The sequence below is a fragment of the Candoia aspera genome, chromosome 2, assembly GCF_035149785.1.
Source record: "Candoia aspera isolate rCanAsp1 chromosome 2, rCanAsp1.hap2, whole genome shotgun sequence".
NCBI classification, from domain to species: Eukaryota; Metazoa; Chordata; class Lepidosauria; order Squamata; family Boidae; genus Candoia; species Candoia aspera.
The window spans coordinates 205,788-222,108 of NC_086154.1; the positions used below are offsets into that span (position 1 = coordinate 205,788).

Genomic DNA, 16,321 nt, shown 5'->3' on the forward strand with positions numbered 1-16,321 from the left:
TGTGTGTGAGGCTTCATCCTTTGAGCAGTGCACCCTGCGAGGCAGTCCCTCTAGCCCTGGGCCGCAAAAGAGGTGGCGGCCCTGCTTCCCCCATTCTGGAGGCCTCTGCGGTGGGCAAAGAATGGGGGCACCTGGAGGGCATAAAAGCCCCCCAGTTGAGGGGCCCAGAGTAGTACCCCCAAAGTATTCCCAGGCATTGGACAAGGTTGCTGAGCCTTCTGCAGGCAGGGGAGGGGACGGGAGGGGCAAAAGCCATCTCTGGTGATGTGTCAGATCCTCAACTGGGGGGGGGGTCCTGCTACATGGGCTCTCCCTTCCCCAAGGGCTGCAAGCGCCCCCCCGCAGACGGAACTGGGCAGCCGCAAGCATTCCTCTCCCTCCCTGAGTCACAGCTCTCTGATCCGCTCCGTATGCTGGCTTGGCGTGATGGCCAGGTTTGCCCACTCGCTACAAGGACAGCCAGGCCCCCGTTGCTGGACTGCCAGGGCTGGGACTCTGCCAGGCAACCCATAGGTTTGCACAGCCCTGGAGTGCTCTGGGGCAGCCTCCACCTCGTTGGTTGTCACTGTTGTGAAAAGTCAGAGCCATGCCACCAGGCCGCTTCAAGCCCCCTCTGGGAGAGAGGACAGCATCCTGATCGATGATTGATAACCACCTACCTGCCCCCCCGCAAAGGTAACCAAGTTCGCAAGCTGTACAAGTGGTGCCGCTTCCTCTGTCGTTAAATGCGTCTGCTGAACTGCCATCGTGAGGGACTGGAAATCCCCCTGCGTGCCGGAGGACTCACAGAAGGGGACACCGCGCCCTCCCGGGCTGGTTGAGCCTTGCCCCGCAGTCTGGAGAGGGAAGCCTGGCTCCTGGGCAGTCGAACAGTAGCGTGCTCAGGAGTTCCTACCGCCCCGACGGCCATCTTCCTTCCCTCTCACTCGACCCTCAAGCAACGGAGCAGCTGGGCGGACACACCCGAGCGGCGATGGAGGGGATGGTCAAGGCCCGCCGCGTCCCGCCCGCTTCCGCAGCCAGGCGGGAGGTCCAGAACCGAGCGGGCCGGCCGGCGGCTGCCCCCACCGCCCGCGGTCACAGGGCCAGCGCCGCCAGCCAGGCCAGAGCCTTGCAGCGGGCCAGTCCGAGGGCGCGCTGCCAGGCGCTGCAGGGCTGCTCCGCCGCCTCCCACATGGCCACCATCTGCGCGGGCGCCACGCTGTGCACGCTGAAGAGCACCTCCCGGTAGCAGCAGGCGTCGGGCGGGAAGCGGGCGGCCCCGGCCATGTGCGCCAGGTGGCGCGGGGCGATGCCGGCGCGGCGGGCGCAGAGGCCCACGAAGGCGTCCTCCAGTGGCAGCAGCGGCAGCTGGCGGGCCGCGCCCAGCACGGCGGCGGCTGCCGGGGCGGAGAGCACGTAGGCGGTGCCGCTGCAGTACGGCGGGAAGGCGCGCTCCGGGTAGAGCGAGGCGGGCACGTGGTGGCGGCTGCGCGGGTCCCTGCTGGGGTGCACGCGCCAGTGGATGCGGCCCAGGTAGGCGGCGGGCGGGCCGGCCAGCTGGCCCAGGTGGCGCGCCAGGGCGGGCAGGTTGAGGAAGACGTCGTCGTCGGCCTTGACGAGGAAGCGGACGTCGGGACACCGGGCAGCGGCCCAGCCCAGCAGCGCCAGCGTCTTCAGGGTCAGGTTGGCGTACGAGTCCACGAAGCGCGCCTGCAGCAGGTCCCCGTGCTCACGCGCCTCGCGCTCCAGCGCCGCCTGTTGCTCCGGCTCGCCGGGCATCCCCAGCCCGAAGACGGTCCACAGGCTGCGCCCGGCCGCGCGCCGGGCCCCTCCCCAGCTGCGACGTACCGCCTGCCGCTGCGCCACGTGCCCCGGCGCGCTGGCCACCAGCACCAGCAACCAGGGGCCGCTCGGGGCGCAGGCGCCCGGCCGCGGCACCAGCAGAAAGGCGTCGTCCGCGGGCAGGAGTGGGGCGCCGACGGGCTGCTGCCCCCCGCCGGCGGCCAGCAGCAAGGGTAGCGAGCGGGAGAGCAGCTCCTCGTGGCCGCCGCCGGCCAGGAACGTGAGCGTCGAGAGGGCGGCCAGGCTGCAGAAGAGCCCCCCCAGCAGCCTGGCCGAGCGCCGCGGACAGCGCTTCGGGCAAGGGGGCGCAGCAGCCATGGGCGCCGGCGACGGGAGGCCTGGAAGAGAGGAGGAGGAGGGGGGCGTCAGCCCCACGCGCAAGTCCGCCCGCCCGCCCGCCGGAGGACAAAGGGCGGCTGAGCCCCGGGCTCGCCCCCTGCGCTCTACGGAGGTCCTTTGCTGGAGGCTTGCCGGCCTCCGCCCAGCTGCGCGGCGAGGATGGGGCGGAGCGGCCTCGCCGGCCCCCCCTCACCCCTTCCCGGCGGCGGCCCCTTGCAGGCCGGCGGGGAGAGCGCCACCCCGGAGGTGGCCTGCAGCTGCGGCAACAGCGCGCCGGCGGCCGGCCACCCAACCTCCCTCCCTCCGCCCAAGCCGGGGAGGCCGCGGGGGCGTCGCTCCCTCGCCTTGAGCCCTCGGCCGCGGCGCCGCGAGAAGCAGACGGACCTTGTTGTGGAGGGAGTCGGCGCTCGCTCCGAGCCCAGCCCGGCTGCGGTTGGGCCGAGCGGCCGCTGCGGACCTGCCTGCTCGGAGCGCCTGCGATGGTCTTGCCGCTGTGCGCGCGACCGGGCAGGCGCCGTCCGCGGCCCTCCGCCGTTTGGCAGCCTCAAGAAAGACTCGAGCCTCTTTGCCAGAATCCCCTCCCGGCCCGCCACCCTCTCGTGCATCCTCTCCCGGAACATGCTTGTTAACGAGGTGGGGGACAGGCTGCGCCCCAGATTCCCTCGAGAGCCTGCCCCCGCCCCGCCAGACTGTGCTGCCCACCGCCAGGGGTCATCAGAGGCCCCTGGCCCAGCCCCTTCGTGGAACTGGAAGACCCTTCCCTGTCTTGGTCCCCACTTCCCCTCCAGGACAAAAATCCCTTTCCCTTCCCTTGTTTTCTTTTTGTCTTCTCACTGGCTAGATGGAGGACCTATGGCCTATCTGGTCCACCCTGGACGTTGATGTTTGTTTGCATGCTGTTGCCCCACATCTCTAAGAGATGAGAGGCCTGCCAATGGCTGGGTGGGCCTGGTCAGGGAACTGGGCGAAGCACAGCAGTGGCCTTGACCTGGGGTGGAGGCCCAGCTCTTTGCTGAAGAAGCAGGAGTCAAATGTGCAGGAACTTTGAGGGTGAAAGAGGCCTTGTAAGAGGCACCTGAGGTGGGAGGGGAATTTCTCTCCTGGACAGCACAAGAGGCCACGGGGAGAAAGAAGGACTCGGCCAGGTCCCGGAGCTTTGGCACTCACGCGCCCTTCCAGGGATTCCTAAGAGCGTTTTTCCAAGCCAGCTAGCTTTTGCAGCCACCCCCTGCTAGCATTTTCCCAGAGGTGCAGCTGCAGCCTTACCGGTCTCCGGAGTTCCCACGCTCCTTCACTCCCTTTTCATCTGCTTTCTCCAGGCACTGACATTCACAGCATCGATTTCAATTCTGGTTTCAATTCTGCGCCTTGAAATACAGTACTGCTGTTGTTTCCATGTAAATTTCTAGAATGCTCCTCCTGGGTTTCCTTGTGGGCTCTATTTCCACACAAATCTTTTCACCTCATTTCCCTTGTTTGCCGGAGCCTCTTTCATCAGCTTCCTTCCCTGGCTGCTGCCAAAATGGGTATGTATCATTCCCGAAGGAGCCTGTCTTCCTGCTCTGCTCAGGTAATCATGATCGTTCCTTGCTGTCTTTGCTGCGCTGCACGTGACACCCCCCCCCCTCTCTCCATAAAAAACAAGGTATTTTTCTCTTTCCCTTGCAGCTTGTGGGTTTTCTGCTCTCGGTGATGCCGAGGGGGTCTTTGCCTCAGAGATTCAGCAGAGAAGCACCACCCTCGCGGAAGGGCCGCCCATCGTGGCCTTCCATCTGGCTGGGTCTCTGAGCCCTCCATCTTGGCTGGGGACGGGCTGGCTGCTCCCTCCCTGTGGGGCTGGGGAGCCTCGCGACAGGCCCAGTCTGGCCTGGAGTGAGGTGGAGTGGAACCCGGGGCAGGTGCTTTGCCCAGTAGCTGCTTGACCTGATAAGAAGGGCTGTTTCTAGCTGGGTGGACCCAGGAGAGCCCTGCCTGGCCTCTGGCGGTGTGCCACTTCTGATATCTGTTACCCAGCTGGCAGGGAGCCCCTGAGGTTTTTGCAGGTTGTTTCCGCAAACTGAGCTGGGCACTCCTGCAACATTTAGTCTTTTCTGGGACTCTTTGGGCACAGAAGAGAGGCTGGCCAGCGGCCCTCACGGCAGACTCTGCCAAGGGCGGGGGGGAGAGTGTTAGTGGGCTGTCCTGGGGGTCTTCCCAGACTCATGACTTTAGGGTTAACCCTAACCGTAACCCTCAAAGAGCAGGTGGCAGTCGTGGCCAGGAGGGCCTTTGCACAGCTTCATCTTGTGTGCCAGCTGTGCCTGTTCCCGGATCAAAAGGCTCTGCTCATGCCCTAGTCACCTCCCAGCTGGATTTCTGTAATGCCCTGTACATGGGGTATGAAGAGTATCTGGAAGCTTCAGCCAGCGCAGGCAGTTATGGGTGTTCCTCTGCTCCATGAGCTGCATTGGCTGCCAGTCTGCTTCCGGGTCCAGTTCAAGGTGCTGGTGGTCACCTTTAACGCCCCACATGGCTTGGGCTGGGTTACTTGCAGGAGCACCTTTCCCCAGCAGATCAGCCCGTCCCATTAGATCTGGCAGGGAAGGCCTGTTATGGGTTCTATTCACCTGGGACCGGCATTTGGTGGGTCCCAGGAGGCGAGCCTTGTGGAACCTTCTCCCCCTTGGAATTGGGCTTCCTCCTTCCCTGCTATCATTTAGGGGGTCCCTCAAGACCTGGTTGTGTTGTCAGGCCTGGGGGTCTTTGGGAACAGGAGACATTCTTAGGTGGCTCCACTATGATTGACATTCTGGCTGTCTCCATGGGGTGGTATACTTTTAAAAAATTCAATAATATTCTTATTTTAATAATTACTTTTATCTTTCCATAAGAATTGTTTTTTATTTATTTGCTGTTTTTATTTAATTGTTGTACGCCGCCCAGAGTCGCCTTGCGTGACATGGGCGGCCATACAAACCTGAGCATAATAAATAAATAAATAAATTCCCAGAAGCTGCAGGAAACATCACTGGCCAGGGGGGTTCTGCCACCCAGCATCCTGGGCACAGGCTGCTTGCAGAGGGCTACCCAGCAGGAGGGGACAGGGGTCTCCACCTCTCCGTGGCCCCTCCCTCCAGGTAGGAGTCCTTCTGCTCCTGAGTCTGCCCCCCAAGCCCCTTTGAACGCTGTCCAGGCTGGTGCCCATTGTTGCTTCTCAGGGAAGTAAGTCCCACAGGTCAAAATATGCTGGGCGAGAAAGCCATCCCTTCAGTCTCCATCTGGCTGAACAGGGGGCCCCCTCCTGAGGGGAGCAGGGCTGCTGAATGGAGGCTGGCCATGCTTCTCCCTGGCGCTGCCCTTGGGGCACCTGTGGGCCACCATATGCCCAGAACGTGCCCACTTGCCATTAGAGGTGTGGGAAGGAGCGGAGGGACAGGTATTCTTGACCTCTCATGGGCCGGAGGGAAGCCGGGAGTCCCACTGCCCCCAGCCCTGCCTAGCCATGTCCGTTGGGAATGGGGAAAAGGCCTGGGGGTTCCCGAGGAACAAAGTGTCATGTTCACTGTTTCAATGTGCACTGTACATCGTAACGTTTCACATGCCATGGCGCTGACGCGCGTTTCTGTTTAGGAGGCAGCTGCTGTGAAACCTTGTACCAAGCTCTGTATCTGTATTCATTACAATGGAATGTGTTTGGGTTATGTGCTCTGTTCAAGGATGTTTCCTGCAGACCATCAGAAGCCTTTAGGAGCACCTGGGATTGTGAGCCTGGGAAGATTCTACAGGGGGAGGGATCTCATTTGCACCGAGGGTTTTTAGTTTGCATTTGGCGCGCTTTTATCATTCTCAGCTTTCTTTGTGATCCTGCATACTATTCTTTAATAAATCAGATACCTTTATGAACCTGTTCATGAGTCTGATGGTGTTTTAGGATAGGCAATCATTACTCAAAGGGGCTCCCTGTTCCTTGCCCCAGGTCCCTCCTGGCACTGCTGCCACCCCCAAATCTCCCCCCTCCAGAACTCTTTCTTGCACTGATGGGGGGGACTGGCTCTATCAGTGGGGCAACCTTTAGAAACAAGAATAAAGGGGCATTTGTTGCTCAATTGGGAAAGCTCAGCCGAGATTTTGTTTTCTCAGCCGAGTCAAGTTAACCAGCTGGCCTTTGACCGGAGGAGGGTCCCTCCTGACTACCTTCCGCTGAGGTTCCTGTTCTTTAGCCAGGCCCTGGCAGGAGGGAGGGAGGCCACTCTTGGCCAGCAGTGGGGAGGGGCTCGCTGAGGGGCAGCCTCGCTGCCAGCTGTCCCGGGGACTTTCTTTGCTGGGGTAGGGCCTGCCTGGAGGAAGCCCTCCACAGCCACCCCCAGGACCCTGGCCGAGGCCTCTTTAGGGGAGGGGCCCTGGGTCCAGATCTCGTAGGAGGGAAGCCCCCTCCCCACAAGCAGCCCTGGGTGGTTGCAAGATTGTTTCCAGCCACCCTGCCTTGCTCAGCAGAAATCACACAGGAGGCTGCAACCAAGGTTTCGAGTGTACACACCGCACCAGGTCTCGCGACTGTGGCAGTTTACCTCAATAACTGAAGCATCCCCAGCAAAATATGCACCCAACTCCTGCCCAGAAGCCAGGTGACCCAAAGGCCCTCCAGGAAATGGGCCTCAAAGGCTGGAAGGGACGAAGCAAATCTGGGGAGGCCCCTCTGGAGGTCACCCCCCCCCAGCCTTAGGTCCTCGCCCGGGCCTGGACTGGGGCCCTCCCCGCTGCCCCGGGGGAGAGGCCTTGGGCGGGTGCGGCTGTGAAGGACTGACTGGTTAAAACCAGCCACCTGGAAAGCTGTTGGCACAGCTGGGCCTTGGCCAGCCACAGATCCTGTCTGGGTTCAAGTTACAACAAACATAAAATTCTGGGGAAAAAAACAGCAGTTCACAATGTAAATGTGATGTTGAATTATGCTCCTTACAGAATTTGATATTTTCTACAGAACTTTGACTTTCTCAAGCCTGGAACTTGGCAACGATAATTATTTTATTACATAGAAGGGAAAAAAGTTTATTTTCCTGATAGTAAGGAATAGATTCAAGATGTGTGCTTGTAACCCATTTTGGAAATCTCTTTATAGTCTAAAATAAAAAAAGCAGTATGTTTCTACTTGGTTTAATGAATGTAAGAACTGAATTAATTTTACAGTAAATGGAACTTTCCTCTTTTTCACTGTTCCTTGTCTTAGAATTTTTTTATTTCCTTACCAGGTTCGTTTCTGAGCTGGGACCAAAGGAACAGGCAGTTGCATGAAATAAAAGTTCTTTATTCTTCACCCAGAAGCAAAACAATGACAGCAAAAGCTGTTGAGTGGGTGGCTGCGCAGGACCCCCTCCTTAGACCCCATTATATACATTCCATTCAACTCCTCCTTTAGGACACCACCCCTTACTCCGTTACCCATCCTCCACCTTAGCCTCATTCCGTATTAGGCACTTCCTTCCTTCCCTCCATCTTAACATCACTCCATATAAGGGACTTCCACCCACCCTTGCTGGGGCGCCTTGACCGTTATTAAACAACGCCTTTCCTCTGGAGAAGGCATTGTCTGGAATCCTTGGAATGTGCCCCTTATCCTGTTTCTATGCACACAGCTATCTATCAAGGCCTGTGAGAGAGGAAGAGTAAGAAAGTCAACAAAACTCTTCTAGGAAATACAACATGGTTTCCCGCCCCGCCCTGGGAGGGCCGCCTCTTCACTACTCGCTTCCGGGCCGGGAAACGGAACCGAAAGCTCCGGCGCCGCCGAGGAAGCGCAGGCGAGGAGGAGAGAGCGCGGCGGGGGGAGCGCGCTTCCTCCCCGCGCCTCGCCAGCGCCAGGCGGGCGGCTTTCTGGGCTCCTCGCTGCTCCCCGTGGCAAAAAGAAGCGCCCCTTTTCCGCTCGGCCGCCGCCCCTGGGAAGGCAGCGGCAAAGCTGCGCGAGCGAGTCGGGTCGCTGCCTTCGCCCTCGGCTCAGGGCCCCGGCCCCGCCACCCCTCGCCGCCCCTGTGCCGGACAGATTGGAACCGCGCAGCGGCTGCCTAACGGAGGGAGCGGCTGTCCTCGGTGCGAAGGTGAGGAAGGAGAAGGCGCTTTGCAGGCGAAGGTGAGGTCAACCCCTCCCCCCGCCGAGAAATGCCACCCTGCTTAGACTCCTGGAATGGCGACCTACGTGTAAGGGGGACACCCTCGACGCAGGAGGGTTTTCCTCTTGCTGTGCCCCAGTATGTTTGTGGGCAAGAAGAGGACAGTCTTGGACTGGCGGGGAAGGGAGGGGCTCAGAAGGACAACTGGGGGGGGGGGCACGTCTGTGTGGCTCCAACCTTGCTCATTCCCAAAGCCAATCCAAGCTTGGTTAGGACTTGGATGGGACATCACCAGGTGACCCCTGGGCTGAGAAAACACCCAGCCACCGACTGGTGCCTGAGTGACAGTTGCTTTTCTTTCCAGGCCCTGCAAGGGAGGGAGAGAGCAGAAGACACCCCATGGCGGCCCTGGGGGAGGAGGAGGCAGCCCTGCAGGCGCTGGGGGACGAGGCCACCTGCCCCCTCTGCCTGGACTACTTCAAGCAGCCGGTGGGCCTGGCCTGCGGGCACAACTTCTGTCATGACTGCCTGGCCCGCCTGGGCAGCGCTGCCTCCTGTCCCCAGTGCCGAGCGATGGTGGAGCCCAGCAGCACCTGGCCAAACCAGGCCCTGGCCAACATGGTCCGCCTGGTGAAGAGCCTTCGGCTGTCAGGGGAGAGGGTCGAGGAGGAGAGCAGCCGCCGGCTGTGCCAGGCACACCTGCAGCCCTTGCAGTCCTTCTGCACTGACGAGAAATGCCTCCTCTGCTGTGGGTGCCTGGGGGGGCACCAGGGCCACATCCTCCTCTCTCTGCCCGAGGCTGCCCAGCTGTACAAGGTAGGGGGTGGGCACTGGGGGGGTGAGAAGAACTACCCTCCACTGAGGCAGGCCTTCCAAAAGGGGGAGCTGGGCAGCCCCACCCCAACCTGCACGGGGCACTTTGTCAGCCCTCCCGCTCTCGGGGGGCAGGGGCAGAGGGCCCCCCGGATGCTACTGGCTGGAAAGAGGGAACGATCATGGGCGCAGCTGGGAGCTCCCAAAGGCTACAGGGAGGGCCGGGTCAAAAATGGTGGAGGAGGACCCCCTGATTGTTTCTGTTGGCGGGAGAGGGGATGGGGGCCGCCTGCTTCCGGGTCGGTTGCTCCCCTGCTGGCAGGCGCTGGGGCCATGGGCCTCCTCCCCCGGCTGGATCCTCTCCGCCCAAGGCCCCAGAGCCCAGCAGGGCCCCCCTCCTCGAACTGCCACGGGGCTCCCTGCAGCCCCTTGCTGGCCCTGTGGGGTGGGAGCAAGGTGGCTCGGGGCCATCCCAGCCTCTCTTGAGGAAGGTGCTGCTTCCTTCCTGCCAGGGCTCCCTGGATGCCCTCTTGGAGCCCCTGGAGGAGGAGGCCGAGAAGTTGCTGGAGCGCCGGCAGGCTGAAGAGCGGAGCAGGCTGCAGTGCCAGGTGGGCGCTGAGGGGTGGGTAGGAGGCAGCCCCTCCACTGCAGGCTGGCCTGGCCGCTCTCCCGCGGAGACCAGGGGGCACACAAGCCCCAGCGGCTTCCACAGCCGGGACAGCCGTCTCCCCTCTGAGTCCTGCCTCTTCTGCCCCCCACCCCCCCAGGAACAGTTTGCCGCCGAGAAGCAGAAGGTCGGCCTGGTCTTCACGGCCCTCTTGGAGACCCTCCGGGAGACGCAGCCCATCTGGGTGGCGTGGCTGGGAGAGCAGGAGAGGAAGTTGGAGGCAGAACGGGATGGCACCCTGGCTAAGCTCTCTGGGGAGGCTGCCCGCCTGCAGGAGCTATTTGCTGAGACAGAGAGGAAATGCCGCCGGCCAGACTGGGAGTTCTTGCAGGTGGGCCTGGCTCCCGCTGGCCCCGGGGGGAGAGGAGGACTCCCCTCCATGCAAGGGTTGAGACCCATTTCTTGGTTCTTTCCTTCTTTCAGGACATCCGGGACACCGTTGACAGGTAGGCGGCATCTCACCCTTCCCCAGGGCCTTCGTTCACGCGTCGGTGGCTCGCTCTTGTTTTCAGAAATTCTTGTGCTGCCGGCTAATTTAGGATTCCGCTGCGAGAGGATGCTCACTTTTCCCGCTGCCCTCACCCTTTGGATCTGGCCCCTGGGTGGGCATAGACCAGTTGGGCCTGAGGGAAGCCACTGAAACCCAGCTGTTCCAAAAAACTGGTTTCTTCCTTTGGATGCGTTAGTCCTTGGCGTACAACAATCAGTCGTGTTAACGTTTGTATTGCGCTTTTGCGTTTTCTCACCTGTTTGCTGAAATTTGTGCTGATTCAGGACGCAGAGTCAGTTTCAATCAAAGCAGCAGGCAAGTCTGCACAACAAACAAGGCAGGATTCATACAACAACCTAAACCCAGGTTTGCGAAACTCAAGGGCCGTGTTCACACGGCATGCTATACCCAAGATACTGGAAAGGCCCGGCTTGTTTCACACTGCCCACTGAGCCACCCAACCCAACTCTCCCCCAGCTGCCTGTGTTGTGGGGACATGGCCAGGTGGCTGTGTGAGCCTGATCTCTTTGTGTCACAGGTGCGAGAGCTACGTCGTGGGGCACATAACGAGTGTCTCCCCCAAGCTGCAAGACAGACTTGGGACCATCTTGGAGAAAAATGGTGCTCTACGGCAGAGGGTGGAAAAGTATAATGGTGCGAGGTCCTTTGGGGAGGGGGTGGGTCTAGGGCCATCTCCGGGGGGAGCCTCAAGAGTCTGGGGTGGTGGTGGTCTGGGCCCAACTTCTTTCTTCCTTCCTCTGGGGAAACTCGGGGGAGCCAGCCTGGAGTCCATCCTGCTCAGGCAGACCTCTGTTCTCTGGCTGGGTGATGGGGGGCTGCATCCTGCCCCCCATCTGATACCCCCAGGACCATGGCACTTGGAGTCCCTGCTCTTCCTTGCAGGGACTGAGACGCTGTTCCAGCTTCTCATCTTGGTCACGTTTCCTCCCCTGAACCACAGCATCTCTGAAGACAGCTCTGACCACAAAGAACTTAGAGCAACTTCTGGCCAAAGGTTGGACCAATTCCTGGGGCTGGTGGGGCGGGAGGGAGGCAGTGGACACCCCCCTTCCCAGAAGCCCAGGAGAGTTTGCAAACCACCGGTGCCTGTGAGGCCCCAGAGTGCTGCTTCCCAGGAGCCAAGGGGAGGGCCACTCACGCTCCGCCACAGGAGTGGGTGGGTGCCAGCTGGGAATGATGAGATCTGTGGTGTGCCACCTTGGTCTGCATCAAAGCGGGTCAGCGAGGCAATGCTAACTATCAGCCGCCTCTGTTTCCTCCAGCAGCTGTGTGGGTGGGTTGCCCACGTCCATACAACTCAGCAGATCCTTTCCCTACCTTTGAAGGTGGTGTGAAAGGGTCTAGGGTTGTCGCTCCCTAAAAGGTGATGTTTTTCTACAAGAATCATGGTGAAAAATTTGGGGAGTCCAAATGGAGTGGGTGCCACAGCAAACAGAGGTGGGGAGCCCCCCCCCTTTTCTGTCCATTTCACTACCATGACTGGGGGGGTGAAAACGTGAGAGAGGGTGGGTTTACAGGATTACCCCAATCCAGGAAAACGTGGAAAACCCCAGCTGCCCCCATGGGTGACCCAGACACACCCCTTTGCGTCCAGGACCTGATGGGGGCTTCCTGAGACCACACTGCGTTTTGTCTGCAGCCTCCTGGCAGGGCCAATGTGCACTGGCTCTGGGTGTTGTTTCCGCTGTTTTAACTGGAGACAATACTAAAAACGTTGCGACAGGCGGAGACAAAGATTGCAAGTGCTCTGGCGGGGCAGGGCCCCCTCTGCTTTGCTCCCTCCTCAGACCAAAGGCAGGCTGCCTGTCCTCTGTGGCCCCGGGGTCTTCCTGCTCGCCCTGCCCAGCGGGTCCCACCCCAGACAGCTTCAAAGTTGGGGAGCTGCAGGCGCCCCTGAAGGAGGCCGTGATGCGAGAGGGTCTGCTCCGGGCCTGGGGGTGCATGCGGCTGTGCTGACCAGCCTGGGACAGATAAGGGGGGACCTCCCCTCCCCCCCTTCTCGGGGGTCTCCTGTGTGCATCATCCAGCTAGCCGGCTGCTTGGGCATGGGGGGGCATCACAGGGAACGAGCTGCTTTGGGGGAAGGGCTGCTGCCTCCAGCGTTCCCACCAGCCCAAAGAGGCCAGAGGGCCCAGCTCAGGGCCCAGTCTGGGGTAGACAGCCGGCTTGCGGCCAGGGCGAGGCGTGGCTCCCTGGCTCCAGAGGGCAACCACTGTCTCTGCAAGAGTGGACAGTCTGGCTGCAATCGAAGGGACGCCCTCCCTCTTCCTGGGCACCCCTGCCGGGTGGGGGCCACATGCTCCAGATCAGCTGAACTGGTGATTTAGACCTCTCCCCGTTAGGAGGTTAGACTTCCCCCACCTCTAACACCGAAACCGTTTGTTTTCACTGATGTCCGGGGTGGATGCAGGTCTGTCCCGCTTGCTCTCCAGACTCTCCCAGCAGCTCCCGGAGGACGCCTCGCGGTAGCCAGGCCACCACGGAGGTCGGGCTGCTCCTTCCCAGGGGGTGCAGCGCTGGTGCCTTTGCTGTGGAAGAGCTAGATGGCCTCCCCCAGGGGCCCCCCAGGGGAACGTGGCTATCCAAAGTGGGCTTCTTCCCTCGTGGCCCCTTGTCTCCCCAGGATGAGGCCTGCCCCCATTTTTCCCCAAAGGCTCCTCTGAACGACCGGATGCAGTGCGAGGGGCCTTGTGGGAGGCTGAGGGAGGCAGAGACAAAACCGGCAGGGTGGGCTTCCTCCGGAGGCTGAGAACCCCCAGGGTGCCAAGAGTCTTGAGGACACTGGTGGCAGCGGCTGGTGGGGACGGAAGTCTCAGCGGCAACATGGGACTGGCCCCTTCGTGCCACGCTTTCAGCCTTCCAGAAAGCTGTGGGCAAGGGTGCTGGTGGTGGTGGCCTGGGCAAGCCTTCCCACATGGAGGTGGCGGCACAGCGGCAGGCTCGGTTCTGAGTTGTGCTTCATGGGAAGTGGGGGAGCTTCTTCCGTAATGCCAGCCCAATTTTAAACTGGTCCCCCTTTCATCCACAGTAGCTGCTCCGCAGAAGCCAGGACTGACTAAAGGTAACGCACTGTGGAAAAGCTCTGGGTGGTAGGATGGGACCTTGCCATAGAGGGAGAGGTCCAGGGGCAGCACTGCACAGACAGGCCAGTGGCAGACGTTAAGCATCGCTTGCCTGGGAAGCGCGGTGCTCGAGCCAGCTCGTGTGCTCAGCCCTCAGGCCTTGAGACGGCTGGAAAGTAAGCAGACGTGCCTTGTGCTGCCTGTAAACTTGAGGCCTGCTGACAGCAAAAACAACCACCCGTGTGGTTAACATGGTGGGTGGGCTTGGGCAACTGCAGACAGGTCTAGGATCAGGGTTTGGCCAGCTTACAAGTTGCCTGAGTGTCAGGTCCCTGACGCAGACCTGCCCCATCACCTGGGTTGTTTCCAAACGTGGGTCGAGCACTCTTCTGGAAGAGTGCTAAACCCATGGCCAAACATAGAAGAAATATTAATCGCCAGGTGCCCTGGGCAATAAAAACATAAGCAGTGCCTTCCAGCGGTCTCCCAGCCAGTGCCCTTCAGGGGCAGCCCCTCTGTCATCAAGGCCAAGAGCCACAGATCCCCAGGATGCTTAGGAATTGGTCCGACCCTTTTTTGAAGCCAGCCACGCACCACATCTCGTGGGGGCAAATTCCAGAGTTAAATGCTGTGCTGTGTCAAAAAGTATTTCCTTTGGTCTGTCCTGATTCTTCCAGGACTCAATTTCATTGGGTAACTTCTGGTATCTGGGGAGGGGGAAAACGGCACTCCTTGTCCACTTGATCCACACCCTGCATACCGTGGCACACCTGGATCATGTCACCTCTCATTTGCCTCCTCTCTAAACAAAGAGCCCCAAATGTTACAACTTTTCCCCAATGCTGTTCCTATTTCTCTGTGACATCAGTGGGGCTTTTTGGTCGCAGCTAATGGGGACACAAGGAGTCCCGAGGGAGCGACAGACTTGGGAAACGGGAGCCCCTTGGATCTCTGGAGGCATCCCTGCGGCTGGGTGGGGCCTCCTCCTGCCCTGGCAGTTCAGGCGGAGTGGCTCTGACTCTTCCCCATGCTTCCCTCTTCCCTCCCTCGTGGCCGGGCTCCCCCCCCTCAGGTGTCATCCTGCTGCCCCTGGGGGTTCCCAGGTTCTGCTGGGCTGCCATCCAACGTGGAGTGGATGCAGCGGCCTCTCGGCCCTCCCTGAGCCGGTTAAGCATCCCATGGGAACCGGCCTGCGCCCTCTCCTTTGTCCTCTGGCCCCGTCTGTTCCTGGCCCGCCTGACAGCTGTTTCATCTTTCCCCTCCCTCCCCGTCCCACAGCCACCATCTCCCTGGACGACAGGACGGCCCACCCCCGACTCCAGTGCCTGCGTTTGAAAGTGGCTTGGGCCAAGAACTTCCAGGATCTCCCGGACAGGCCGGAGAGGTTCGACAGGGAATTCTGCCTTCTGGGCTGTGAAGGGTTCGTCACAGGGCAGCACTGGTGGGAAGTGTCCGTGCACTGCCTGCAGGGTGACCAGATGTGGGGCCAAGTGTGCTGGGCCATCGGGGTGGCCAAGGAGTCCGTCCGAAGGAAGGGGAATCTCCAGCTGAACCCCCAGGAGGGAATCTGGGCTGTGGGGAGGAGCAGCCAGGTACAGGTGGTGGCGTTCTCAGCCCCATTTTTGAAGAAGCTGTACCTGCAAAAGAACCTGACGAAGGTGCGGGTGAAACTGGACTACGAGGCCGGGGAGGTGGAATTCTTTGATGCGGATACTGACAAATCCATCTACACCTTCTGCGCTGGCCCCTTCCTTGGGGAGAGGATCCTTCCCTTTTTCTATCTTGGGGAGGCGACAACCACCCTCTTCCTCACATAGCATCCCTCAAGGAACCTCTGGCGGGCAGGGGGTGGAGAGCAGCCCCTCCTCTGCAGGGTTCCAGATCAAGGCATCTCCCCAATCCCTGTTCATCTGTTCTTTTCCCGGGGGGGGGGCTGTTAAGAGAGCTCTTCCTCAGAGCCAATGCAACTATAGTTCAGTTCTTGGTGGGCAGGGTGGGTAAGAGGAACTTGAAGCAGAAGAGGAGGGGACTTCTTGGTTCGGCCCCAACTCTTGGTGCCTTCAAGGCTGCGTCTGGGTGTTCTTGGCAAGATGATGAGATGGTTTCCCTTGCCCTCTTGGGTGTTTTTTTCAACCCTCACATCTAATCTACTATGGTTTCCTGGTGGTCTCCCTTCCATGTATTAGCCAAGTCCAACCTTCTGTAGTTTCTTCAAGATCAGCCAAAGCTGGTTTGGAACTGCCAGGAACGTCTTGGCTACAAATGGCTGGAGGACTTTGATTGGCAGCTGTCTCTGGGCAGGAAGAGGCCTGCCGGTGGGACGGTTGGGGTCAGGCGGGTGGGAACGAGCACGGAAGAAGACCCTGCGTGTCCCGCTGTGCAGGGGGGTGCGTGGGAGGCAGCAACCCCTCCTGGCCGTGCTGAGCACCTGGTCAAGAGGCGCCGCCCCCCCCACATGCGGTCTGAGAGTCCCTTGCTCAGCCCTTCCGTCCTGGCTGGGTCCCTGGAGCCACCTCATGCTGTATGTGGGAACTTTATTGTACTTTAGTGGATTGGTGGCTCACATTTTCGGTGAGAGATGGATAAAGCTTTTTCATCATTAAAAATTACCTCTGAACATCTGCATGTTAGTATTCTAAGTTTCCTATTAAAAGAAATATTTCTGTGTTTTATTTGTGCCATCCATCTACCGCCTCAGTCCTCACACATTCTAAGCTTTTACAGATTTGTTGTTTATTCATTTAGTCGCTTCCGACTCTTCGTGACTTCATGGACCAGCCCACGCCAGAGCTTCCTGTCGGTCGTCAACACCCCCAGCTCCCCCAGGGACGAGTCCGTCACCTCTAGAATATCATCCATCCACCTTGCCCTTGGTCGGCCCTTCTTCCTTTTGCCCTCCACTCTCCCCAGCATCAGCATCTTCTCCAGGGTGTCCTGTCTTCTCATTATGTGGCCACAGTATTTCAGTTTTGCCTTTAATATCATTCTCTCAAGTGAGCAGTCTGGCTTTATTTCCTGGAGGATG

General features: G+C 60.0%; 2 protein-coding genes across 3 annotated transcripts; one reads left to right on the forward strand and one right to left on the reverse strand.

Annotated features, from left to right (window-relative positions):
• Nucleotides 1-996: 996 nt before the first annotated feature.
• LOC134491990 (beta-1,3-galactosyltransferase 4-like) lies at nt 997-2,445 on the reverse strand. The gene has a single exon (XM_063296107.1). It carries the CDS (start codon nt 2,140-2,142, stop codon nt 1,078-1,080), a length of 1,065 nt encoding a protein of 354 aa, XP_063152177.1. The 5' UTR covers nt 2,143-2,445; the 3' UTR covers nt 997-1,077.
• A 5,465-nt stretch (nt 2,446-7,910) lies between these two features.
• On the forward strand, nt 7,911-15,930 carry LOC134491971 (tripartite motif-containing protein 10-like). Of its 2 annotated transcripts, none has more exons than XM_063296076.1 (9): nt 7,911-8,263; nt 8,608-9,059; nt 9,569-9,664; nt 9,824-10,054; nt 10,147-10,169; nt 10,752-10,867; nt 11,175-11,228; nt 13,263-13,295; nt 14,575-15,930. In XM_063296076.1, the coding sequence occupies exons 2-9, from the start codon at nt 8,643-8,645 to the stop codon at nt 15,111-15,113; spliced, it is 1,509 nt and encodes a 502-aa protein (XP_063152146.1). In that variant the 5' UTR covers nt 7,911-8,263; nt 8,608-8,642; the 3' UTR covers nt 15,114-15,930. The 2 variants fall into 2 exon arrangements, with proteins under 2 accessions (XP_063152146.1, XP_063152147.1); XM_063296077.1 differs by having other exon boundaries at nt 7,911-8,231.
• Nucleotides 15,931-16,321: the final 391 nt, after the last annotated feature.

Bases quoted from the DNA above. Each gene is read 5' to 3' on its own strand.
- LOC134491990 (XM_063296107.1), bottom strand. From the start codon at position 2,142: ATGGCTGCTGCGCCCCCTTGCCCGAAGCGCTGTCCGCGGCGCTCGGCC.
- LOC134491971 (XM_063296076.1), top strand. From the start codon at position 8,643: ATGGCGGCCCTGGGGGAGGAGGAGGCAGCCCTGCAGGCGCTGGGGGAC. The intron at 9,665-9,823 runs GTGGGCGCTGAG...CCACCCCCCCAG, and splicing joins GGAGCAGGCTGCAGTGCCAG to GAACAGTTTGCCGCCGAGAA. The intron at 13,296-14,574 runs GTAACGCACTGT...CCCGTCCCACAG, and splicing joins GAAGCCAGGACTGACTAAAG to CCACCATCTCCCTGGACGAC.